The sequence below is a fragment of the Pleurodeles waltl genome, chromosome 7 (genome assembly GCF_031143425.1).
Source record: "Pleurodeles waltl isolate 20211129_DDA chromosome 7, aPleWal1.hap1.20221129, whole genome shotgun sequence".
Lineage (NCBI taxonomy): Eukaryota > Metazoa > Chordata > Amphibia > Caudata > Salamandridae > Pleurodeles > Pleurodeles waltl.
In genome coordinates this window covers 1501321470-1501349292 of record NC_090446.1, presented here as the reverse complement: position 1 = coordinate 1501349292, position 27823 = coordinate 1501321470, and the positions used below count along the sequence as shown (strand labels likewise).

Here is a 27823-nt window from a genome sequence, read left to right as displayed (position 1 = left end):
AACACTCTGTCATCAGGGTGGGTGGGTTGGGCATGCTTAGACACAGAAGAATGGTGTGAATGAACAGAGGGAGACGTGTCCCTAACAGATGGCACCCTAACAACCTGTCCTAAAGGAGTGACATCCCTACTGTGACGAGAGCTCACATTAGTACCAGCCATGCTAGGTGGCCTGCTAAGGGGCAGGTTGGGAAGGTTCCCATCTAACACTTTTGCTGGGGCTACCCCAGAATCAGAGTGTGAACCATCAGCTAATCTGTCACCTGATGTGCCAGCTATGGCCTTATCATTTTCAATGAGCATATTAACCAACAATTCTCTAGAGGGATTCTTCCCTAACCCTAAACCTCTATCAATGCAGAGACTCCTTACACCTTTCCAGTTAAGGTGGTCATAAGCTGTGTGGGCCAGATCCAGAGTTTGACCTGTACCAGACATGATAGGAAAAGGTTTAAGGGACAGAAAAAGAAAGAAAAGGTTTCAGAACTTTTTAAGGAACAGAAAAAAAAAGTTTTCAACTTTTAACAAACTTTTCAAAAGTTTTAGAGGTACTTTTCAGCACTGAGCAATAGAGGAAGAGAAGAAAAGCAAAACTTTTTGGTTAGGTGTACATACACTGAACTTGTTTTGTATATTTTTCTCTTATGAAAAGTACAAAATGACAAAGTGGTAATTAGTTGCAAGTACTTATCCCACCGATGCACAACCAATGTAGGAGGCTGGCCTGGTTTGTAGTGGTACCAAGGGGTACTTACTCTCTACACCAGGTCCAGTTATCCCTTATTAGTGTAGAAGAGGTGTCTAGCAGCTTAGGCTGATAGAAAAGGTAGCTTAGCAGAGCAGCTTAGGCTGAACTAGGAGACGTGTAAAGCTCCTACTATACCACTGGTGTCATATGCACAATATCATAAGAAAACACAATACACAGATATACTAAAAATAAAGGTACTTTACTTTTATTACAATATGCCAAACGTAGGCCTGTGTAAGAATTGTCAGAGCTCCCTATGGGTGGCAAAAGAAATGCTGCAGCCCATAGGATCTCCTGGAACCCCAATACCCTGGGTACCTCAGTACCATATAGTAGGGAATTATAAGGGTGTTCCAGTATGCCAATGTGAATTGGTGAAGTTGGTCACTAGCCTGTTAGTGACAATTTGGAAAGCAAAGAGAGAGCATAACCACTGAGGTTCTGGTTAGCAGAGCCTCAGTGAGACAGTTAGTCATCATACAGGGAACACATACAGGGCACACTTATGAGCACTGGGGCCCTGGCTGGCAGGGTCCCAGTGACACATACAGGGAGTGCAGAATTATTAGGCAAATGAGTATTTTGACCACATCATCCTCTTTATGCATGTTGTCTTACTCCAAGCTGTATAGGCTCGAAAGCCTATTACCAATTAAGCATATTAGGTGATGTGCATCTCTGTAATGAGAAGGGGTGTTGTCTAATGACATCAACACCCTATACCAGGTGTGCATAATTATTAGGCAACTTCCTTTCCTTTGGCAAAATGGGTCAAAAGAAGGACTTGACAGGCTCAGAAAAGTCAAAAATAGTGAGATATCTTGCAGAGGGATGCAGCACTCTTAAAATTGCAAAGCTTCTGAAGCGTGATCATCGAACAATCAAGCGTTTCATTCAAAATAGTCAACAGGGTCGCAAGAAGCGTGTGGAAAAACCAAGGCGCAAAATAACTGCCCATGAACTGAGAAAAGTCAAGCGTGCAGCTGCCACGATGCCACTTGCCACCAGTTTGGCCATATTTCAGAGCTGCAACATCACTGGAGTGCCCAAAAGCACAAGGTGTGCAATACTCAGAGACATGGCCAAGGTAAGAAAGGCTGAAAGACGACCACCACTGAACAAGACACACAAGCTGAAACGTCAAGACTGGGCCAAGAAATATCTCAAGACTGATTTTTCTAAGGTTTTATGGACTGATGAAATGAGAGTGAGTCTTGATGGGCCAGATGGATGGGCCCGTGGCTGGATTGGTAAAGGGCAGAGAGCTCCAGTCCGACTCAGACGCCAGCAAGGTGGAGGTGGAGTACTGGTTTGGGCTGGTATCATCAAAGATGAGCTTGTGGGGCCTTTTCGGGTTGAGGATGGAGTCAAGCTCAACTCCCAGTCCTACTGCCAGTTCCTGGAAGACACCTTCTTCAAGCAGTGGTACAGGAAGAAGTCTGCATCCTTCAAGAAAAACATGATTCTCATGCAGGACAATGATCCATCACACGCGTCCAAGTACTCCACAGCGTGGCTGGCAAGAAAGGGTATAAAAGAAGGAAATCTAATGACATGGCCTCCTTGTTCACCTGATCTGAACCCCATTGAGAACCTGTGGTCCATCATCAAATGTGAGATTTACAAGGAGGGAAAACAGTACACCTCTCTGAACAGTGTCTGGGAGGCTGTGGTTGCTGCTGCACGCAATGTTGATGGTGAACAGATCAAAACACTGACAGAATCCATGGATGGCAGGCTTTTGAGTGTCCTTGCAAAGAAAGGTGGCTATATTGGTCACTGATTTGTTTTTGTTTTGTTTTTGAATGTCAGAAATGTATATTTGTGAATGTTGAGATGTTATATTGGTTTCACTGGTAATAATAAATAATTGAAATGGGTATATATTTTTTTTTGTTAAGTTGCCTAATAATTATGCACAGTAATAGTCACCTGCACACACAGATATCCCCCTAACATAGCTAAAACTAAAAACAAACTAAAAACTACTTCCAAAAATATTCAGCTTTGATATTAATGAGTTTTTTGGGTTCATTGAGAACATGGTTGTTGTTCAATAATAAAATTAATCCTCAAAAATACAACTTGCCTAATAATTCTGCACTCCCTGTACAACTAAAACAACATATATACAGTGAAATATGGGGGTAACATGCCAGGCAAGATGGTACTTTCCTACACAACCCCCCCACCCCCCAAACGAAGGACAATAAGACTAGCCATGACCTGATGAGTCTTCATTGTCTAAGTGGAAATATCTGGAGAGTCCATCTGCATTGGAGTGGGTACTCCCAGGTCTATGTTCCACTGTAAAGTCCATTCCCTGTAGAGATATGGACCACCTCAACAATTTAGGGTTTTCACCTTTCATTTGTTTTAGCCAAAGTAGAGGTTTGTGGTCTGTCTGAACAATGAAGTGAGTGCCAAACAGGTATGGCCTCAACTTCTTCAGTGCCCAGACCACAGCAAAGGCCTCCCTCTCTATGGCAGACCAACGCTTTTCTCTAGGGGTCAAACTCCTGCTGATAAAAGCAACAGGTTGATCCTGGCCCTCAGAATTGAGTTGTGATAAGACTGCCCCTACCCCTAATTCAGAAGCATCAGTTTGGACAATGAATTTTTTGGAGTAACAGGGGCTTTTCAGGACAGGTGCGGAGCACATGGCCTGCTTCAGCTCCTCAAAAGCTTTTTGACAGTTAGCTGTCCACAATACCTTTTTAGGCATTTTCTTTGAAGTGAGGTCATTAAGAGGGGCTGCTATGGAGCCATAGTTCTCTATGAACCTCCTGTAGTACCCAGTGAGGCCTAAAAAGGCTCTCACCTGAGTCTGAGTTGTAGGGGGAACCCAATCTATGATAGATTGGATTTTCCCCTGAAGTGGTGCAATCTGTTCTCCACCTACCAGGTGGCCCAGATAAACCACTTTCCCCTGCCCTATCTGGCACTTTGAAGCATTGATAGTGAGGCCTGCCTTTTGCAGGGTCTCCAAAACTTTCCATAGGTGGACCAGGTGATCATCCCAGCTGGAGCTAAAGACAGCTATATCATCTAGATATGCTGCACTAAAAGCCTCCAACCCTTGCAGGACTGTATTCACCAACCTCTGAAAAGTGGCAGGTGCATCTTTCAACCCAAAAGGCATTACTGTGAATTGGTAGTTCCCTCCAGTGGTTGAAAATGCAGTTTTTGCTTTAGCATCCTCTGATAACTTGATCTGCCAATACCCTGCAGTCAAATCAAAGGTGCTTAGATACTTGGCAGATGCCAGTGTATCTATCAGCTCATCTGCCCTGGGTATAGAGTGAGCATCAGTTTTAGTTACCTAGTTGAGACCTCTGTAATCCACACAAAATCTCATTTCCCTTTTCCCATCTTTAGAATGAGGTTTTGGTACAAGTACCACAGGAGAGGCCCATGGACTTTCAGAGTGCTCAACCACTCCCAGTTCAAGCATTTTCTGAACTTCTTGTTTTATTCAGTCCCTGACATGGTCAGGCTGCCTATAGATCTTACTTTTGACAGGCAAGCTGTCTCCAGTATCTATAGTGTGCTCACACCAAGAAGTGGTGCCTGGCACAGTAGAAAAGAGTTCAGAAAACTGACCCAGGAGATTTGTGCAGTGGTCTTTCTGCTCAGCAGTAAGACAATCTGCCAAAACTACACCTCCCACTAGAGCATCTTGTTCTGTGGAAGAGAAGAGATCAGGGAGAGTGTCACTCTCTTCTTCCTGTCCTTCATCTGTTGCCATGAGCAGGGTGAGATCATCCCTGTCATAGTAGGGTTTCAGGCGATTGACATGGAGCACCCTATAGGGACTCCTGGCAGTGCCTAAGTCAACCAAGTAGGTGACTTCTCCCTTCTTTTCAACAATAATGTGGGGTCCACTCCATTTGTCTAGGAGTGCTCTTGGGGCCACAGGCTCCAAGACCCACACTTTCTGCCCTGGTTGGTACTGAATCAGAACAGCCTTCTGGTCATGCCATTGCTTTTGGAGCTCTTGGCTGGCCTGAAGGTTTTTCCTGGCCTTTTTCATAAACTCAGCAATTCTGGATCTTAGGCCAAGTACATAGTCCACTATGTCTTGCTTAGGAGCTTTTAAAGGTTGTTCCCAACCCTCCTTTACAAGTGTTAGAGGACCTCTTACAGGGTGCCCAAATAGGAGTTCAAAGGGGCTGAAGCCCACTCCTTTCTGGGGTACCTCTCTGTAAGCAAAAAGGAGGCAAGGTAACAGGACATCCCATCTCCTCCGGAGTTTTTCAGGGAGTCCCATTATCATTCCTTTGAGAGTTTTGTTAAACCTCTCAACCAGTCCATTTGTTTGTGGATGATAGGTTGTGGTGAATTTGTATGTCACACCACATTCCTTCCACATGGCCTTTAAGTAAACAGACATAAAGTTGCTACCCCTGTCTGATACCACCTCTTTTGGGAAGCCTACCCTGGAAAAGATTCCCAGGAGGGCCTTTGCCACTGCAGGAGCTGTAGTGGTCCTTAGAGGAATTGCTTCAGGATATCTGGTGGCATGGTCCACTACCACCAAAATAAACCTATTGCCTGAAGCAGTAGGAGGGTCAAGGGGGCCAACTATGTCAACCCCTACCCTTTCAAAGGGAACCCCAACCACAGGCAGTGGAATAAGGGATGCCTTTGGAGTGCCACCTGTTTTGCCACTAGCTTGACAGGTGACACAGGACTTACAAAATTCCTTTGTGTCCTCTGACATTCTAGGCCAATGAAACAAGGGAACAAGCCTGTCCCATGTTTTCATCTGCCCCAAATGTCCAGCCAAGGGAATGTTGTGGGCTAGAGTTAGGAGGAACTCTCTGTATTGCAGGGGAATAACCAATCTCCTGGCAGCTACAGGTTTTGGGTCCCTTGCCTCTGTATACAAGAGGCTGTCCTCCCAGTAAACTCTGTGAGAGTCACTGACATCCCCATTTTGCTGTTTGACAGCTTGCTGTCTTAGACCCTCTACTGTGGGACAGGTCTGCTGTGCCACACTCAGCTCCTCCCTGGCAGGCCCCCCTCCACCCAAAAGCTCAGCAGTGTCTGCTTCCAGCTCCTCTGGTGAAGGTTCTGCACAGGGTGGAAATTCTTCTTCCTCAGAAGTTGAATCCACTGTAGAGGGAGGGATAGTAGGTAGTGTTTTACCTTTACTAACCCTAGCTTTAGGGAGCACTTGGTCCATTGTTCCAGGATCCAAGTCACCCTGTCCTTTTTGCTTTTTGGCCTGAGCCCTTGTCAAAGCAAAAATATGCCCAGGAAGGCCCAGCATTGCTGCATGAGCCTCCAACTCCACTTATGCCCAAGCTGATGTCTCTAAATCGTTCCCTAGTAGACAGTCTACAGGTAAATCTGAGGCAACCACAACTTTCTTTGGACCAGTAACCTCCCCCCCCCAGCTGAGATTCACAACAGCCATGGGGCGGCTAAGAGTGTTGTTATAAGCATCAGTCACTTGGTACTGGTGACCAAGTAGGTGTTGTTCAGGGTGGACCAGTTTCTCTATTACCATGGTAACACTGACACCTGTGTCCCTGTAGGCCTGAACCTCAACACCATTTATTAGGGGAAGTTGCTTGTACTTATCCATATTAAGGGGACAAGCAACCAAGGTGGCCAAATCAATGGCACCTTCAGAGACTAACACAACCTCTGTGGTCTCCCTAACAAGACCAACCCCAACTAAGTTACCAAAAGTGAGCCCAGCTACTCCCTTGGATTGGCTATTAGTAGGTTTGCTCCCACCACCACTGCTATTACCAGGGGCACTAGGTGTAGCAGTAGGGGTTGTGGTAGTGGGAGGCTTGGTGCTTTTCTTTGGGCAACTGGCATCAGTTGTCCAATGGCCTTTTACTTTACATAAATAGCACCATGGTTTCTTTACTTGATTAGAAGAGGATTTGGGCCCACCACCCCCACCAGAGTGTTTTTGTGGGCCTGATGAAGACTCATTTTTAGATTTGTCCCCACCCTTGTCTGAAGCCTTACCATCCTTCTTCTTGCCATCCTTGTCACCCCCTGTATGAACTTTTCTGTTCACTCTTATTCTGACCCATTTGTCTGCCTTCTTTCCCAATTCTTGGGGAGAGGTCAGATCTGAGTCCACTAGATATTGGTGCAACAAATCAGACACACAGTTATTAAGAATATGCTCTCTCAGGATTAAGTTATACAGGCTTTCCTAGTCAGAAACTTTACTGCTATGTAACCACCGCTCCAAGGCCTTCACTGAATGGTCAACAAAGTCTACCCAGTCTTGGGAAGACTCCTTTTTGGTTTCTCTGAACTTGATCCTGTACTGTTCAGTGGTTAAGCCATAACCATCTAGGAGTGCATTCTTTAAAACTGTAAAATTATTGGCATCACTTTCCTTCACAGTAAGGAGCCTATCCCTACCCTTTCCACTGAAAGATAGCCATAGGATAGCAGCCCACTGCCTTTGAGGGACCCCCTGTACAACACAGGCCCTCTCAAGTGCAGCAAACCACTTGTTAATGTCATCCCCCTCCTTGTAAGGGGGAACTATCTTGTGCAGATTCCTAGAATCATGCTCTTTTACAGGATTACTATCTGTAATACTGTTGCTGCCACCATGGGGTCCAAACCCCAACCTCTGCCTTTCTTTTTCTAAGTCAAATGCTTCCCTGTCTAGATCCAGCTGTTGCTTTTTAAGCTTCAGCCTGGACTCTTCCACTCTCAATCTATTGAGTTCCCTTTCTAACACTCTGTCATCAGGGTGGGTGGGTTGGGCATGCTTAGACACAGAAGAATGGTGTGAATGAACAGAGGGAGACGTGTCCCTAACAGATGGCACCCTAACAACCTGTCCTAAAGGAGTGACATCCCTACTGTGATGAGAGCTCACATTAGTACCAGCCATGCTAGGTGGCCTGCTAAGGGGCAGGTTGGGAAGGTTCCCATCTAACACTTTTGCTGGGGCTACCCCAGAATCAGAGTGTGAACCATCAGCTAATCTGTCACCTGATGTGCCAGCTATGGCCTTATCATTTTCAATGAGCATATTAACCGACAATTCTCTAGAGGGATTCTTCCCTAACCCTAAACCTCTATCAATGCAGAGACTCCTTACACCTTTCCAGTTAAGGTGGTCATAAGCTGTCCAGGCCAGATCCAGAGTTTGACCTGTACCAGACATGATAGGAAAAGGTTTAAGGGACAGAAAAAGAAAGAAAAAGTTTCAGAACTTTTTAAGGAACAGAAAAAAAAAAGTTTTCAACTTTTAACAAACTTTTCGAAAGTTTTAGAGGTACTTTTCAGCACTGAGCAATAGAGGAAGAGAAGAAAAGCAAAACTTTTTGGTTAGGTGTACATACACTGAACTTGTTTTGTATATTTTTCTCTTATGAAAAGTACAAAATGACAAAGTGGTAAGTAGTTGCAAGTACTTATCCCACCGATGCACAACCAATGTAGGAGGCTGGTCTGGTTTGTAGTGGTACCAAGGGGTACTTACTCTCTACACCAGGTCCAGTTATCCCTTATTAGTGTAGAAGAGGTGTCTAGCAGCTTAGGCTGATAGAAAAGGTAGCTTAGCAGAGCAGCTTAGGCTGAACTAGGAGACGTGTAAAGCTCCTACTATACCACTGGTGTCATATGCACAATATCATAAGAAAACACAATACACAGATATACTAAAAATAAAGGTACTTTACTTTTATGACAATATGCCAAAAGTATCTCAGTGAGTACCCTCAGTATGAGGATAGCAAATATACACAAGATATATGTACACAATGCCAAAAATATGCAGTAATAGCAATAGAAAGCAATGCAAGCAATGTACAGTCACAATAGATTGCAATGAGAGCACATAGGTACAGGGGCAACACAAACCATATACTCTAGAAGTGGAATGCGAACCACGAATGGACCCCAAACCTATGTGAGCTTGTAGAGGGTCGCTGGGACTGTAAGAAAACAGTGAGGGTTAGAAAAATAGCCCACCCCAAGACCCTGAAAAGTAGGTGTAAAGTGCACCTACATTCCCCAGAGAGCACAGAAGTCGTGATAGGGGAATTCTGCAAGGAAGACTAACACCAGCAATGCAACAACGATGGAATTCCAGACGAGAGTACCTGTGGAACAAGGGGACCAAGTCCAAGAGTCACACTTAAGTCGGGAGTGGGCAGATGCCCAGGAAATGCCAGCTTTGGGTGCAAAGAAGCTGCCACCAGATGGTAGAAGCTGTGGATTCTGCAAGAACGAAGAGGACTAGGAACTTCCCCTTTGGAGGATGGATGTCCCACATCGTGAAGAAGCTTGCAGAGGTGTTCCCACGCAGAAAGACCGCAAACAAGCCTTGCTAGCTGCAAGGGTCGCGGTTAGGGTTTTTGGATGCTGCTGTGGCCCAGGAGGGACCAGGATGTCGCCAATTGCATGAGGAGACAGAGGGGGCGCCCAGCAAGACACGGAGCCCACTCAGAAGCAACACAGCAGCACCCAAAAACCTCTACAGCGACCCTTGCAGCTAGCAAGGCTTGTTTGTGGTCTTTCTGCGTGGGAACACCTCTGCAAGCTTCATCGCGACGTGGGACATCGGTCTTCCAAAGAAGAAGTCCCTAGCTCTCTTATTTTTTGCAGAACTCCAAGCTTCTTCCATCCGGTGGCAGCTTCCTTGCACCCTCAGCTGGCATTTCCTGGGCTCCTGCCCACTCTCGACACTGTTGCGCCTATTGGACTTGGTCCCCTTGTCTTACAGGTACTCAGGTCCGGAAATCCACTGTTGTTGCATTGCTGGCGTTTGTTCATCCTGCAGAATCCCCTATCACGACTTCTGTGCTCTCTGGGGGTAGTAGGTGCATTTTACACCTACTTTTCAGGGTCTTGGGGTGGGCTATTTTTCTAACCCTCACTGTTTTTTTACAGTACTAGCGACCCTCTACAAGCTCACATAGGTCTGGGGTCCATTCGTGGTTCGCATTCCACTTTTGGAGTATATGGTTTGTGTTGCCCCTATACCTATGTGCTCCTATTGCAACCTATTGTAATTTTACACTGTTTGCACTACTTTTCTTGCTATTACTTACCTAATTTTGGTTTGTGTACACATATCTTGTGTATATAACTTATCCTCATACTGAAGGTACTCACCGAGATACTTTTGGTATATAGTCATAAAAATAAAGTACCTTGTGTATTGTGTTTTCTTATGATATTGTGCGTATGACACCAGTTCAAAAGCGCCATGCGGGCGCCTTATTTATTGAATGACGTTAGCCAGCGCTGCGGACTGGTGTGCGTAAAAAAAAATGACTCTCACCAGGCAGGGCCGGCGTAGGGGAAAATGGAGCTTGGGCGTAAAAAAATGTTCAGCCTAAGCTGCTTTGCCATAGCTACCTTCTATCAGCCTAAGCTGCTAGAAACACCTCTTCTACACTAATAAGGGATAACTGGACCTCGCACAAGGTGTAAGTACCTCTGGTACCCACTAAAAGCCAGGCCAGCCTCCTAAAACATATCAAAACAGGCCTTTCACACATCAACTAAGTTTAAATAGGTAGTGTGGGGCTTTTGAGACTTGGACTACCAATGGGGCTTTACCTCAATGTCACCTACAGTTTATGGGGCATAGCCATTACCAGTAGCTAGAGGGTAGTAGAACTCATAGACCTACCTGCAAAACACTATCGCCCTGTCCTCAGGGAACTATGGGGCATATTTATACTCTGTTTGCGCCGAATGTGCGTCAAAATTTTTTACGCACATTCCGCGCAAACCCTGCCCCATATTTATACTTTGACGTCCGACGCATCGGGCGTCAAAGTTCCACCATGTGCGCCATTTTTGGAAGGGGGAACCTGCCTTGCGTTAATTATATGCAAGGTAGGCGTTCCCTTCCAAAAAATGACTTTAAGGCCTGTGCCCCATATTTATACTGTGACGTCATTTTGACGCACAGGAGGGGGCAGGCCTTAAAAAACGGCGCCCAGCCTGATGGCCGCCGTTTTTTAACGCCTGGGTCAGGGCAGGCGTTAAGGGACCTGTGGGCTCAGAAGGAGCCCAGAGGTGCCCTCCCATGCCCCCAGGGACACCCCCTGCCACCCTTGCCCACCCCAGGAGGACACCCAAGGATGGAGGGACCCATCCCAGGGAAGTTAAGGTAAGTTCAGGTAAGTTTTTTTTTTCGTATTTTTTTGTGGCATAGGGGGGGCCTGATTTGTGCCCCCCTACATGCCATTATGCCCAATGACCATGCCCAGGGGACATAAGTCCCCTGGGCATGGCCATTGGGCAAGGGGGCATGACTCCTGTCTTTGCTAAGACAGGAGTCATTTCAATGGGGGTTGGGTATAAAAAAAAAATGGCTCAAATCGGGTTGAGGCCTGAATTTTGCCTCAGACCTGACTTGCCCCATTTTTGGACGCCCAAGCTCCATTTTCCCCTACGCCAGCGATGCCTGGTGTGAGTCATTTTTTTTGACTCACACCAGTCCGCAGCGCTGGCTAACGTTATTCAATAAATAAGGCACCCGCATGGCGCTTTGGAATGGCGTTAGCCGGCGGTAAAATTTTGAACGCACAACTGCGTTGGTGCAGTTGTGCGTCAAAAAGTATAAATATGGGCCTATGTGTATTTTTTGCAAATGTCGTATTCTACCTTGTCATCGTATATAGGTAATTTATTCATAAAAGCAAGTATTTGACTGGACAACCATTTACACAGTGCCTCTAAGTAATGCCTCTAAATTTGTGACAAATTACGGGAGGGTTAAGCACAGATCAATTTAGTGGCTCTTGTCATTCACCCTGACAAGGATTGTGATTGTTGCTTGAGAAGGGTTTACACCCCCTTCAACTAAAAACCCAATTTCTTACAGGAATTCAGGTCATAGACAGTTCACGGCGTTAGGTCCATTACTGCACAGAGTTATGAGAAGACAGCCAAACTTTATTGGACATGACAGCATATGCAAGTCATTACTAGTAGTGTGAACTCAAACATTGTCGTAGTTACCCTACCTACGGTTACAACAGTGATGGCCTCCAGACAGACGTTACGCGGCGGGGTACAATCCTCTATCTTGGTTTGATCTGCAGTACATCCTTCACCATTAATATCAAGGCAGGTGTAGCAACGTAGACTGGCAACCCCTGAAAAAAAAGAAAATGTGAGAATCACTCTTTGTGTACAGTGATCCCCAACACTCTTTGTGTACAGTGATCCCCAGCACTTCATGCGAAAGACTTACTCCTTCAGTGCTCCAATGTTCATAATATAGAGAGGCACACCCATGCAGTCTGCTTATTAAACACAACCTCCTGTGAACAGCGCATCCCTCTCTGGAGACCCATCACCTGTGAGGAGTGCTTCTGATAGTAGGAGGAGAACTCTCTCTGATCTGTGACACTATATTGTTAATGTGGATGACTAGCTCCTGTGGATAGCGCTTGACTAATGGGAAAATAACTCCTGTTGATCAGTGCACCCTAGGTGTTAATATGTGGAGACATTAACAGTACACAGAGAACTCCTAGTGTTAATATGTTTGAACAAATCTCTCTGATAAGTGTTCCCCGCGGGCTAAGGGCAACCACCTCTTATAAAGTGTGCACCTAGGGTACAGGTGCTTTTTTCCTGTCAACAAGGCAGGCTTAGTGTTAATATGAGGGAACAACTGCCTCTGATCAGTTTCCATTAATATGGGAGTCCACTGCCTCTGAACTGTTTGTCACTAGTGCAAATATGAAAAAAAGCTCAGGGTCTACTTGGTGTGAATATGGAAGGACTCTTGTGAGCTGTGTCCTAGAACAGTGTTTCCCAAACTTTTGACTACTGAGGACCCCCACTGAATCACTCCTGGAAGCCGGGGACTCCGAAGAAATTTGTACGATTTAAATTTCAAACATTAAAACAGCAATTCGCAAAAAATACACAAACAAGTACACGCCAAACAAATACTGAAATTAGTAAAGATATCATTATTTTATATTGGAAAAAATTGCAAAAATTGGAAAACTTTAATGGGAAGGTTGGTGCTGCATCTCGGCGACTAACTTTTCAATGTTTGGTTTTATTTAGGAAAGCTGAATCCTCAAGTCAGATTCTACATTTCCCAAGCGATTTTTGTTCTTATTTTTTAGACACAAAAACTTTTGAATTTAATGTGTGGTGGGCAAAGGAAGTAAAACCATAAAGGTCTCTCATCTCTCCATAGCCTCTCTGTCACATGTATTTAGTTAGATTGTAGCACCTCTCATACCAGTGAAGGGTGTCGAAACACTTTACAGGGGACTACAAGGTGTAGGATTCACCTTATCCATAATGTTAGGCATTTTCTAAGAGTGCTTGGTATGGAAAAACACAAACTCAGGATTCAGATCATAACAAAGTGGCTAGCTTGACTCTAATAATAGCGTACTCCTATGCAAGCAAACCTTTTTTTAGCAGTAAAGAAAAAAATTGGAAAAAATATAGGCCCTCACAATGCGCCCGCATTCCCGCTGTTGCCATTATGAGATCCCCGCTGGGCCGGCGAGCGGAAACCTGGTTTCCGCCCGCCAGCCCAGCGGGGATCTCGGCCGCAACACAGGAGCCGGCTCCAAATGGAGCTGGTGGTGTTGCTGCCGTGCGACGGGTGCAGTTGCACCCGTCGCGCTTTTCACTGTCTGATATGTAGACAGAGAAAAGCTGCACGGGGCCCTGTCAGGGGGCCCCTGCACTGCCCATGCCATTGGCATGGGCAGTGCAGGGGCCCCCAGGGGCCCCACAACTCCCCGTACTGCCAGCCTTTTCCTAGCGGTTCAAACCGCCAGGAAAAGGCTGGCGGTAGGGGGACTCGTAATCCCCTGGGCAGCGCTGCTAGCAGCGCTGCCCTGGCGGATTAAATCCGCCGGGACCAATGTGGCGGTAAACCACCGGTCCCAGCAGTGCAACACTGCCAGCCTGTTGGCGGTGCTTCCGTCAGAACAGCCCTAGCGGTCTTGGACCGCCAGGGTTGTAATGACCCCCATAATTTTCTAATTTGTTCTATGTAGTTCTTTATTGGCAGTTCATAACTCACTGTGCTAGATTATGATTGTGACTTATGAACTGCACAATAACAAAAAAATCTATGTGACAAAAGCGGTAACCCACTGTGCTATGCACATAAAATGTGGTTCTGTTTGCATGATACACGTTCTTTGCATCAGGCATATTAACCATCTGCACTACCTCCAATGAGTCAAAACTGCCACTACTAGACAAACTCCCACCTCTCCAGCAGGTACATTAATCACCAGAGTTCTCTTGACACTTTTATTTATGTCAGAAAGCTTACACTGAACTTTGCAGTGCTTTTAAAGCTGCTGCAACAAATTAATAAACAGATAAAAAAGCACGCACATGTTTCTGTAGAGGGCCCAGCTGGAGAAGTGCCTCCATGTTGGTCCAGGCCTGCGGACCCCCTGGGAATGTGTCATGGACCCCTGGGGGTCCGCGGACCACAGGTTGGGAAACGCTGTCCTAGAAGTTCAACTAATGCAGGTAACAGGAGTGTTTCCAGAGGTGCCACTGCGGTCATGAAGATGTGAGTTTGAGTGGATGTTAGCTTCACAGGAGCAGAAAGAGGAAATGTGCCATATAAGATATGTACAAAAAACTGATTGGAAACATTATTCCTTCCTCATCTATTCCTTGTCTCATTACTTTCTCCATGCACTAATAAGGTGAATTCTCATTACAGCCAACCAACCCTGGCACTTCTCATCAAACAAACCAAGGGAAATATCACCCGTTCCCTTTGATTAACTATTAAAGGGGAAGGAGCCCTTCAGTACTCCTGTTCTTTTTTTCTGTGCACTCCTATGAGTACACTCTCCACAGTGCTAGTGCTTGTTTTTTTTTATTTTTGGGAGGGTCAGTGTTTGGGGCTGACCCCCTCCGTACATTTTTTTTTCTATTTAACGTGACCAGCCTCGCATGAATCTTTTATCTTGCCCACATTGTAAATTCTCCTTTGTTCCTACACTCAGCAGATTTGCGTTATCTTATCTTGGTCTGGTTTGGTCCTCAGTTGTTTTCGAGATCACATTTGTTCTGTCCCCTTTCGTTAGTTTTTTAGGTCAAGCCTAGACAGCATGCGTGCACTGTCTGCACGACCTGTTGGATGTAGTATAGTACTTTGCTCACGCCTGCTCCTGCCTGCCACTTACCATAAGCTGGAGGCAGTGTCGCTCTTGTTTTGCTGCCTCATAACTGGTTTGACAGCTGACACGTCACTTCCTGCATTTGGCTGAGGAACACCAACCAAGTACAGTTTAATTATGCCTGGAATGTTTTTCTCTGCTGCTTGGATGTTTTCTTTGTTCCCGTCCTCTCGTTTTTGTCAGTAAGCAATTGTGTTCACGCGCATGGTTCGTTTTCCGAGTCTGCCATTCACTTGGTCCTTACTTTACATAATCAGTAATTGCAAGTAGTTGTGTCGTGCGTGCGTGTGTTTTGTACATTTCTTTTGTGGCTTTACATAGCATGAAAAAGACCCAGGGATGAATCCCCGCACAGCAGGAGAGCGACACTGCAATGTTCACTGCACTTGGAGAAACTCACCCCATAATGCTTTGCAAGCATTCTTTGAACAGCACATTTTTGCACATAACTCAGTCTGTGGTGGTCCTAGGGCAATGGGGCCACTTCCAAAACACTAAGAACGACGTGCTCTTCCTGGCCAGGACATCTTGTGGGTCACACTAGGTAAAAGGGGGCACAAAAATCATAACCTCTTCCACCATTCAGTGCATCTTTAAACTGTCTTATAATTGGAATTTTTTTCTTTTCTTTTTCACATGGTTGAGAAGTGTTTGTGTTGTAAGGACCTTGTTTGTGATAATATTCTGACACTTTTGCTTGGCCTGCAAATGTGTAATGCACTATGCTCTCCAAGGGCTGAAGGATGATAATTGTCCTAAGGCACAAATACAGTTTTTTTTCTTCTTATAAAGGTTTAATGTACAGAAATGGCTAAATATTTCAGCCATTACACTGAGGACCTGGTACTTCTCCAGCTGCTGCTGGGTTTGGGGGACATCATGAGCTTCTGACATCAGAAGAAGTTCTGGCAGTATTCTCTGACACTACTCTGAGAGCTTTTGGCTCCACAGGTCCATCTAGCCACACCAGTGGTACTGCACCTTCAGATGTTGACTCTACAGGGACAGCTAGCCACGACAAGTGGTACTATACCTTCTGCTGTTGACTCTGCAGGGACATCTAGCCACAACCAGTGGTACTGTACCTTCTGCTGTTGACTATAAAGGGACATATAGTAATGACCTGCAGCACTGCACCCTTGGGCCACTGACTCCACAGTTAAATTATATTTAAAAGACCTGCTAAGCCTGGAGATGTGTAATAATGCTCTCAGGGGGCTGATTATATGATTACACTGCAATGTTCTTTGTCAATCTTTTTTATGTGATTATGCCCTTTGGGGGCTGAATATATGGTTGCATGACAATGTTTCTTCCAATGCTATTTTTACTGTTGTGCTCTATAGGGGCTGTTCAGACCATTACAGTCTACTGCCAAATGTATAAAGGAATGCACAAACACAGTTTATTTATGCTAATGGTTTAATGTCCTGCATGACCTAATATGTATAAGGTCCCAAATGCGAGGTTGTCATTTATATCTCCAACAGCTCTAACTCTAAATAATGTGAGACCTATTGCATTTCAAATGCTTGTTGTGCCTAGCGCTTAATTAACTAAAGAGGCAGCCGTCATCATTGTTTGGGAAAAGAAGATGACGGTTTGCGCTTGTTTGTTTTCCACTTTTGAAACGGAGTAACATGGACTCATGTTTGTTTCAGGAAGAATTATGGCTTCTGTTATCTCTTTTGGTAGAGCAATGCCAATGGCCTGCTTCTGCTTAATTTATCGTTAGACGCAGTTTTCACATATTTTTCTCTATTTTGCACTTCTACTGGCAGTAAATCCGAACATTGGATGTCACGGCTATTCTGAGCAGGACAGGTTCATTTGTTTTTCTTTATTAAATAAAGGTGATGGCTGGGATGCATATTTATGTGTGAATGTCAGAAATGTAATGCTTTTATCTCTAACATGGGCAGTGCAGAAGGCCTGAGTTTTTAAGGTCTGGCTTGACAGTGCAGCAATCACCAGACAATAATGTGAGAATTAGGCCTGAACTTAATACAGATTTGGAAGGTTGGGCTGTTGACGTGGTTCACTGAGCTAGCAGACCTATATTTGTCCATTTGATGGATCTGCTTTGAGAAGGAAACATCACTGGTGATGTTTTTACCCACACAAAGCTGACATAAGGATTCAGCGGGATCCTACCCCAGGCCAGGGCACCAGCCGTCACCTTTATTGCACCACAGGATTTCGATCGGCCCTCCAAAACAAGCACGTTCTAGACTCCTTGGTCAATGTCCAAGAGGGGTCAGGTTTGATAACTGACATCACTGCACACTCCTTAGTACTCTGCGTGGCCTTCCTGTCCAGCTGTGCAGTGAGCACACTCTGCCCCAGTCGAGCAGGGGGCCCTGTCCCTCATCCCCAGAACACCAGAGAAGGCCAGGGCTGTTGCTAGGGGAGGGCAATGAGGCGGTCAATCTCCCTTAGCCCTGCAGACACAGTTAAACTGCTGCAATGGGGGTTATAACATTCACCTCTTGAGCGGTGAGCCACCTGCCATCCCAAAGCCTTCTCAGGCCTATTTTGGTTTCCCCTAGAGTCTTGCTGGGTTCTGTCTTGGGAAGGTGTCTGTCGTGCCACTCCTGGAGGGTCCAAGTTGGGCGGCCCCTGTGCCTTTGGGTTCCATCTGAGAGGCAGTTGATAGTTTAGGCTGGCGCCATCAGTCACTCGGAATGCTCTGCTGTTAATGATCCTTCCACAGGTTCACCTATGGAAATCTTATTACGACTTTGACTTCCTCTAGAAAGTCAAGTTTGATCATCTTCTCTGTACTCCACCAGGGCCGTTGCCTACCCTGGGGAGGCCGATCCAAGGACCTCACTAAACCATCCTATCTGTAGTAGCCAAGGGAGCTGTGTACAAAAGGCAGGGACCTAATAAACATGAGCTTATGACCCACACTTTTTGGAAATTCCTCATTCATAAGAAATAATTGCCATACCCAATCCCTATTACGAACGGGTCTCAGCAGGTTACCCACACTTGTCTGCGAAGTGTAAACACATGCTGATTCATTCACGGTAGCATGCATGCAGGACTGGACATCTTGGGCATCACAGATCTGTTATTGTTTGATCTCATGTGGCTGAACGCCACGTATCCCTCTAAGAAATTGAATGCCGACCGCCGGGGTTCGCGTAAATCATGGAGGAGTCTCATTCATTAGCAAAATTAACCAGACAAATTGCTCCACCAACTAAAAGTCAAATTAAGCCACATGCTCCACTTCTGGTAGTGCTCTGTCATAAATACCTTTAAGTTTCAGCTTTACAACCACACTCCTCCCTGAATCCAAAGACTATGGTTTCCCAGAAGCTGTTCGGCAGGTCATGGGAATTCCGCCACGAGATCGCTAGTCGGCATCGTTTATGGTCGAAACTACAATGGTATTTGATCATATTCGAACCTCCGACTTTTGTTCTTAATTAATAAAAACATTATTGACATATGATTTTGCTTTGGTTTGTCTTGCTCCGGTCCAAGAATTTCACATATAGCGGAACAATACAAATGCTACCGACCGTCCCTGTTAATCATGGTCCCCATTCCGAAAAACAACAAAACAGACCCAGAGTCCTATTTCATTATTTCTAGATGAAGTATTCAGGCAACCAGCCTGCTTTGATCCAAAGTAAGTGCTTCGGACCTCCAGGAGACTCAGTCAAGAGCATCAAGGGGGTACTGAGAGGCAGGGGAAAGGACAGATGGAGGCTCACCTTGCAGCAACCCCACTAGCTTAATCCCAAGATCGAACTACAAGCTTTTTAACAGCAGCAATTTTAATATACACTTTTGGAGCTGTAATTACTGTAGCTGCTGGCACCAGACCTGCCCTCCAATGGATCCTTGTTAAAGGATTTAAAGTGTGCCCATTCCAGTTACAGGGCTTTGAAAGTGTTCTGTATTGTTATTTTTCGTCACTACATACCCAAGTTGGGAGTGGGTTATTTGCAGACCTGCTGCCTTCCTTGGATGTTGTAGCTATTTCTCAGGCTCCCTCTCAAGAATCGAACTCTATTTCCCCATTAACCGTGGTCACCATGGTTAAGCACAGAAACTACCACTGAAAGTTGATCGGAGAGACATACAAATATATTGTTGCAGTTAGAGGAAAATGCGATCAGCCTGAGGTTATCTAGAGTCACTAAAGCAGCCGGGCGAGCCCGGATAGGCCTTGCATTGAGCCACGTGCCTGTCCAAGACCAACATTAACATCCCTTGGCAGCCTGCTCTGGTGAATCTGGGGGTTCAGGCATGCCAGCCCAGACCCTGGTAACACCCGGGTGAGAACGAATGGACCACCAGGGGTCTGTAGTCATCCCTACTAATCCAGAGAAAGGTCAGGCCCATAGCCAGAAGTATATTTTTAGGGGCGTTGACCCTAAGCTATGACCAAACATTAAAGCTGTGCTCTATAGGTGCATTCTTTCCCAGCAGTGGTTGTACTACAAAATAACGACCCTCGGAATATCATGATACATGAATATTGAGGATAGAATATTTATTGAAAGGTTAGTGCATATACAGAATTACTATTCCTAACTTCACTTCTACATATATGTATATTCACTTAAAAGACGAAAAGTTAATGGGACGTTATAGTTAGGCTCACATAGTTTAAACGTACAAACCATTGAATTCACCTGTTATAATTAGAGTTATCTTAAGTAACTATAACTCATGCCTTAAGGTAATTATAACTCGCATGCCCTGCCATGCACAGTTTTTTGTTGAAAATGTTACTGCAAGTATTACATTGATATTATCAATGAAGTTATCAAAGATGTCATGAGTGCCGTAATTTGTGGGGTAATTAGCAGTGCATGGCAAGGGCGTGACCTATAGTTACCTTAGGGCCTGCAGCCACGCCCTGTGGCAAAACCTATATAATCACCCAACCTTGCACCAATGCTCCAATCAACTCATCCCCAAGAGAGAGGGAAGAAAGTGAGAAATTGAGAGAGAGAGAGAACAATTTAGGCTTTAATTAATGATGTGCTTAGAATGACATGTTTCCAGACAAATTGAAAAGAAAAATGTTTTTTGTCAATTAAAATGAGTGAGATCACCTTTCAGTATTTAACTTAAATATTCATAGTTGTAAAGAAACTAAAGCAGGGAAAGACTCACACAAAGACTCACAGACCCAGTCAGAGACTCATGCCCTCACTCAAAAACACACTTAGACTCATGCATCCACTCACAGACCTACTCAAACACTCAAACGCCCACTCACAGACCCACTCAAACATTCACACACCCACTCACAAACCTACTCAGATTCTCACACACACAATCACAGATCCATACAGACACTTACACACCCACTCACAGAGACACTCTCACGCCCACTGTCACACCCAGAGACACTCTCTGCCCTTTGTACACCTACTCTCACACCAAGACAGACACTCTCTCACCCACTCTCACATCCACATACACCGTCTCACACCCCCTTTCACAACCAGACACTCTCACACCCAGTCTCACACCAGAGACACCCTCTCACACCTACTCTCACACCCAGAGAGAGAGGCCCTGCTACTGTGTAGCCATTTTACTTATAGCTTCATGCACGTTAGTTTAATACACTAGGCCGCTGTGCACCTTGACTAAGATTTATTTTATTCAGCTTCGCATTGTTATTTTTACAATAACCAGTTTTACGGTCTTGTTTTAATTTCTTCTATCAAACTGATTTGCTTAGTTCAGCACTGTGTTCTCAAACAACGCTTTCTTGATCACCCTGTGCTTCAGTCAAGGCTACAGTCTGGTACATTGCCGGTAAACGTGGTAGAAGTTTAGTCTCCAACATTCGTAGAAAATACACATCCTTACATAGGGACATTTTCTTAGAACATCTGCTGTGTTAATTATAAAAACACTTTCTAGTCCTATTACACATCAAGAGGGAGATTCCAGCCAGGGAACCACAACTGTATGCTGAATGCTCCGTTGCAGATGTTGACGCAGATTACAGGCCTTTGCTCAGGTATGAGGGTTGATGTCCTCCCGGGGGAACCTGAAAAGCAGGATTATAGTTTAACATGCTGTGCTTGAATAATAATTTAGATAGGGAATAGTCCATCGATCCTAGTGGCACTATGATAGCATTATTCTTATGCTTCACTCTCGTCTTCACCATTTTAATATTGTTGTGTTGTGTAGTTCTGGTTATTGCAGCTCACGCTTTGCTATCCAAAATGCAGTTGTTTTATTAAACCAATCTTTAAAACTTATAATGCTTTTATTGTCATTTATATATGAGACCGAACGGTGTACGAGAGAACCGGTTGTGACCTGAGTGACCACGACTTCCCTGAGAAGGGTCAATATGTCATGCGATCGGATGCCCAATTGTCTCTACCCCTTGGGAGAGATGAGGCACTGCTAGTTAGCTGGAGCAAAGCCCAGATTTGGAGCGATCAGTGTCATCCACCGTGGTTCAGACTCCCCCACACTGTGGATGATCTTGCTGCTCAAAATCCAGTAGTCTCATTAGAATAATGAGAGCCTACGCGACATGGCGCCACCAACGTTTGGTCAGGCTCTAATTTTCGGGTCCACCAGAATATCTGTCTCATTTTATATAATGACACCTCAGTGCCGTATACGGAGACGTCCGTGGTACTGAGGATTTCCGCCACAGCTGTGTAGGTAATCCTATTACAGCTGGCGGTTGTTCAAGCTTGAACTTTAAAAGGAAAACCCAATTTTGGCATGCCTTCTCTGAACTCATAGTGCCTACCATCATGGCGAATCCCCAAAATGTACAAATAGCTGTTAACATGAGACAACCTCTCACAGCACACTTATCAGCAAATGGGCTAACGGCCCAGGGAGGTCCAGCCACATTTGTGGTGGACGCCCACGCAGCTTATAGAACAGAACTTTTTTACTTTTGGGTCACATTTCCAGCAGTCGATGGGAACACAAATATATTTCACACATATACGGTTGCGAACGTGCCTGGACAATACAGAGCGTACGCATATTTAGAGATACCTCTATCTTATCAAGAACATAATAATTGACCTGATGGCACCCTACCCCATACAATATTACCAGTTAGGTTAGGACCACTAAGTAATGATTATTATTGGCCACTTATACACCACATCCTGTGGTTGGGAATTTAGCAGTAGCTGAGGTTCGTCACTTATACATTGAGTTAATAGCAATATATAGGTGATTAGTACAATTTGTGATGCAAACTTTAAATACAAACCCAGCACGTGCTGGTCCAGCAGTAACACCAGGTATAAATCCGGCGACTGTACATTCGATTATGGGTAAAGTACCTGCCAAACGAAAGGAAACTCAGTTTTGGCTAGCACAAAAAATAAATAAGCTGGAGGCAGTATTTCCCCATACGGGACCTCAGGATAAACATAGAATATTAACGATGTGCTTGCCCTTTGGGATGGTCCCTACAGTAGAAAACTGTAATACATGGGGCACAGTATTTTCTGCGCTCTATACAACTGCACACAGTATACCGACACTTGCCAACATACCGGAAGTGCTCAAACAAATTCAAGATGAATACGGGTCTGCCCCGGCCCTAGATTTGCAGGTGCAACTGATGGGCAACTTTGCCACAGTGTCCTCAATCATTTTAAGTAACCTCAAAGGGGAAGCAGTTGCACTTGCATTGCGCATGGGGCTCCGTGACGTCCCGCAACAAGATCAAGAACGAGAGCTGCCTAAAATAATAGCGGGAACATATTCAAGTATCGGTCGAGATAGCCTAGGGGCCAGACCACAAAAACCTCAATTTCAGGGTAAAACAAATAAAGATAACTCCAAACAACAACCTGAGGGTAATAAGAAACGCTGGGATAAAAAACAACAAACGCCTAAAAAAGAAAGGGGAAAATCTCCACGTGCGGAGACCCCACAGAATAGGTATAATCTCAGAAATAGAGACAATATCAAAATGCCTGATAGATACCAACATAGTGATACACGCCAATCTCGTTGCTTTCAGGACTCATCGGAAAAGAGAAATGAGAGAGGTGGGCGATCAGAGCGAAGAACAGAGTACGTGAAACTGAGGCAGGAATCACAATGCTCTTCGGAGGTGTCTGTTAAAAAGGAAGAGAAACCTGTCCAACAAAGACAACAATTTAAAAAGAAAAAGGTGGCAGCAGTCGCAGTTCGACATGCCACACAGAAAGAGGGTCCTCTTGAAGAACAAGAACTGGGCTCTAGCATTGCTGGACAGCGCAGCAGATGGCACAATAGTTGGCCGGAATCTTCTAGAGCATCTGGAGGTGAAAGCAACTGATGACTTCATACAAGAAGAAACAGCAGACATGCGAGTCTCCGAGCCTGATAGGGTGTACAAAGTAACACTGCAATTAGATGGAGACACTGAACGCACAATACCCGCAATCTTTTGGGATCGCATAGTCAAAGTGTATGACATCTTGTTGGCTGAACAAGATTGGCCGCCTGACTTTGTCCGTACCTGCCCATGTGGAGAAGATGTCATTAAGCCTTTTTTCTCGCCCCTTGTTCCAGAGGAAGTCGCTGAATCCTATTCTAATGAATGGGTTCGAGCACATGCACCCGTGCTATACAGAAATCACGTAGTGTGGGATAGGGACTCCCCCTACCGTGTCATTCCCATTAAAAGTGAACCTCAGCCACAACCGCAGTATCCCATAAAACATGAAGCAAGAGCACCAGTGAGAGAAATACTCACGCAATTAGAGTACCAGGGTGAGATTGAACCCTGTGTCTCGCCGATGAATATCCCTTTATTTCCTGTAGCTAAACCGGACCATTCATACAGAATAGTCTTAGACTACAGACATTTAAACAGTCATACATGCACATATGCTATACAAAATTCACATAGCACTGCACTAATTAGCAACATAGTGCGTAAAAAATACAAAACAACATTAGACATTTCAAATGGGTTTTTCTGCCAGAATATAGCACCTGAAAGCAGGGACTTAACAAGCTTTAGCCCACTAGGCTCTCAGAAACAATTCTGTTGTTTGCCTCAGGGGTATAAGAACAGCCCAGGACTGTTTGCAGCTCGTGTGACTGCCATCTTACACAAGATTGACTCTGAAGCATTATCATATATAGATGATATATATCTCACGGATGATGAGTTACTACAGCATTTAAGACGGGTAGCCCGCATTGTTGTAGGGTTTGCCTAACTTGGCTATAAATGTAGCTTTAAAAAAACAAAAATTGCCTTCCTCAGCGTCCTGTTCCTGGGATATGAGCTGTTGAGTGAAGGGAAGAGCCTAGCGCCACAATTCTTAGAAAAATTTGTACAATTACAACCACCGAATACGATTAAAAAACTCCAATCATTGTTGGGTTTCTTAAATTTTGGCAGGACCTACATTCCCGATTATGCTACGCGCATAAAACCTTTATATGACTTAATACGTCATGATTTTTCAAGTAAATTCTGGACAATTGAACATACACCCAGTCTTCGAGAGTTGCAGACAGACATGCTAGCAGCAAAACATCTACACACAAGGGACAACAAAACACATTTGGTCATCAGGGTAATAGCTGGGGCCATCGTTTTCACCTATGCGACATACAGTATAATGAAGGGGAGACAGTCCCAACTGCATACAAATCACATTTGTATTCAGCAGCCGAACAACGCTTTGCTCCCACAGAGAAAATTCTCACTGCTGTGCAGATGGCTGTTATTAAAGAAAGACCTCTTGCCCAAGGAAAACGCATTATTGTCGTTTCTCCAATTCCAGCCCTAGAGGCTGTTACAAAAGCTAGCATTCCGAACGCAAAAGCACTACATACACATTGGATACAATGGGCTACGTCTTTAACAGCCTCTAATGTAGACTACATTTTTTATCCAAAGTTACAAACTCCGGAATTTCTACAATATGAAGTAGAATATCCAGTTCCAGCAAATACCTTGCCCATTGATCAATATCATAGAGTCATGTACACCGATGGCTCTGCACAACCGGCAATTGGAACTAAACATCAATATTCTGCTGCTTGCGCAGTCATAAGTGGCTATATGGAAGGGGATAAATTCTGTCCCATACATACCTTTACACAGACCTTAGGGGATTGTACAGCACAGTTGGCTGAGCTAAAAGCTCTGCTGATGGCACTAGAACATACGGATCCGGCACGGCCTACGCTAATTGTTTGTGATTCATATTGTTGTGTCCAGTCCTTTAATGAATATTTGCATTATTAGCGCCAGAATGGGTTCAGAGATTCCAAAGGCAACACCATAAAACACAGACTTCTGTGGGGGAAGGTAGCAGATCTGAAAGAGACGCTACCGAAAGTCCATGTTGTGCATACACTTGGACACCAGCGTGTTGGAATACACGTTGCTGGAAATACTTTGGCTGATGAAGTACAAAGTCAGCAGTGGCAGTAGCCACTGTAGCTGTAGTGACTCGTTCGAGTTCCAAACCAGACACAGATGCTGCCATAAAAGCTACGACTGATGGCACGCCTCATCCTAAAGGATTCCCTAACAAATATCAATACTGTATGGGAAGTATGCTGAACGCTGAAGTTAAAATACCAGGCGTAGGCGTACGTGACATCCCTAACAAAGATATAAGACCACAATTGATCAAAGCAGCGCATGAGGGGATGGCATCTGCACATGCTGGTGTGGAGGCTACAATTTCAATCTTACAGACCCGTTATTGGTGGCCTGGTCTCTATAAAGAGACTAAGCAGTATGTCCTTTGTTGTGACATCTGTCAACAAATTAAAGTTTACGCGGCCAAGCGCACGGCGCAGACACCCCTCTTAATTTCTAACAAACCGTTACAGTGTGTGTACTTGGACCACTGCTGTCCACTAACACCTGACAGTGCATACAAATACATGTTAGTCGCTGTTGTTTCATGCTCCAGATTTGTATGGGTGTAGACACAATGCTCGGCTGACGCTCGGACTCTTATTAAAGATTTGCGGGTCTTTATCGGTACATATGTAGTAGCGGCGTTCCATTCGGACCAGGGCCCTGCTTTCGCCTCAAGGGCATTCAGGGACACCATGGCTTCATTGGGGGTCCAACTGCAGTACTCGTCTCTATTTCATCCCGAGGGAAATAGTGTTGTGGAGCGATTAAACAGCGATTTAAAGCAATCCTTAACAGCCAGAGTCTTAGGTACGGGTCGTAGTTGGCTTAATCACCTAGATGGAGTCCAGAGAGCACTAAATAACCTTCCTAGAAGGTCCCTGGGGGATTGTACTTCATGAGTGCCTGTTCGGAACTCGAATGTTTGCTCCGGATCTTGATGGTCCTGGCGTGGAGGCAGCAGAATCACCTTTTGACATAAATGAACGTGTCACTGTTTTACAGGAATTACAACAGTTCCGTGATGATAATTCTTCTAAAAGTGCTGCCTCCACAGGAATTAAGGATGTGCCTGTAACATCTACCGGCTGGATTCCCAGAGTTGGGGATCTTGTACGTGAAAAGGTCACAGTGAAAAAAGAATTTGGCCCTTCTTATCGAACACCAGTCCCTGTACTGGGGATACACAGTACTAGAACTGTCATTCTACCACCGTTGGCAGGTGCCAAATAAAATAGTTTTGTTTCAATTGACAATGTCAAATTATACCATGTGGCCGATCCTGCACAGCCGACCAAGAGGAACATCCAGTAGTTCCCGAATCCCTCTCACTACTGGAGAAGAAGTTCCGCTACAAGTTGTTTATACCAACACTGATACCTCTCCGAGCTTGGGGAGGGTGGATGATGATGATCTTGCATTAGTTCTACTAACATCAAATAATTTAGAAACATTTGACCAAGTCAACTTGACTGCAAGCCAGACGGATGGTGCTGTCTATAGTGTGCCACAACAGGAAACACCAACTCCACCACTCACAACAGCTACGCCATTTGCACAAACTGCCTCTGGTTATTTTGCCGACTTCAACAACGGTTTATTAGACTCATTCGCCTCTTCGACAGCTGATCTGTCAGGTGCACGTAAGCTAACACACTGGCTTAAAGAAACATAGTTCATTTTTCCATGGAACTAAGTATGGCTTTCTTTGACTGTTCTAGCCTTTCTACTTTGGATTGGTTTTGTTATTACCTTTTTCTTGTTAATACATGGTCATTTTCTTCCCGAAAGATCGGCGGTTGAACAGGTGGAGGAGGTTTTGAAAGGTTTTCGGACATAAGGTCCGAAGAGACTTGTTTTTTTTGTGAACATTTCTGCAGTGCCAATTTCTGATGGGATTGTTTGGGACAATGTAATGTTTGATATATATGGTCCCACGGAAATTATTCAAATACTATGGGGGTCATTCTGACCCCGGCGGTCTGAGACCACCGGGGCCAGGGTCGGCGGGAGCACCGCCGACAGACCGGCGGTGCCCCGCAGGGCATTCTGACCGCAGCGGTTCGCCCGCGGTCAGATGCGGGAAACCGGCGGTCTCCCGCCGGTTTCCCGCTGCCCTGCAGAATCCTCCATGGCGGCGGAGCGCGCTCCGCCGCCATGGGGATTCTGACACCCCCTACCGCCATCCTGTTCCTGGCGGGACTCCCGCCAGGAACAGGATGGCGGTAGGGGGTGCCGCGGGGCCCCTGGGGGCCCCTGCAGTGCCCATGAGAATGGCATGGGCACTGCAGGGGCCCCCGTAAGAGGGCCCCACAAAGTATTTCAGTGTCTGCTATGCAGACACTGAAATACGCGACGGGTGCCACTGCACCCGTCGCACCCCTGCAACTCCGCCGGCATCCTCTTTTGGAGAGCGCCTGCCGGCCCAGCGGAAATGTATGAATGGCCGCCGCGGTCTTTTGACCGCAGTGCGGTCATTTGTCGGTGGGACCTTGGCGGGCGGCCTCGGCCGCCCGCCAAGGTCTGAATCAGGCCCTATATGTGTTAAAATTATCAATGAATG

General features: G+C 45.3%; 1 protein-coding gene across 2 annotated transcripts in view; it reads right to left on the bottom strand.

The window, feature by feature from the left end:
• LOC138246590 (ly6/PLAUR domain-containing protein 3-like) overlaps positions 1–27823 on the bottom strand; it is a 200549-nt gene that overhangs the window by 133263 nt on the left and 39463 nt on the right. For both annotated transcript variants that reach the window (XM_069201284.1, XM_069201285.1), the window contains exon 2: positions 11733–11864. In XM_069201284.1, the coding sequence (XP_069057385.1) occupies positions 11733–11864 (132 nt within the window). The remainder of the gene's footprint in view (positions 1–11732; positions 11865–27823) is intronic.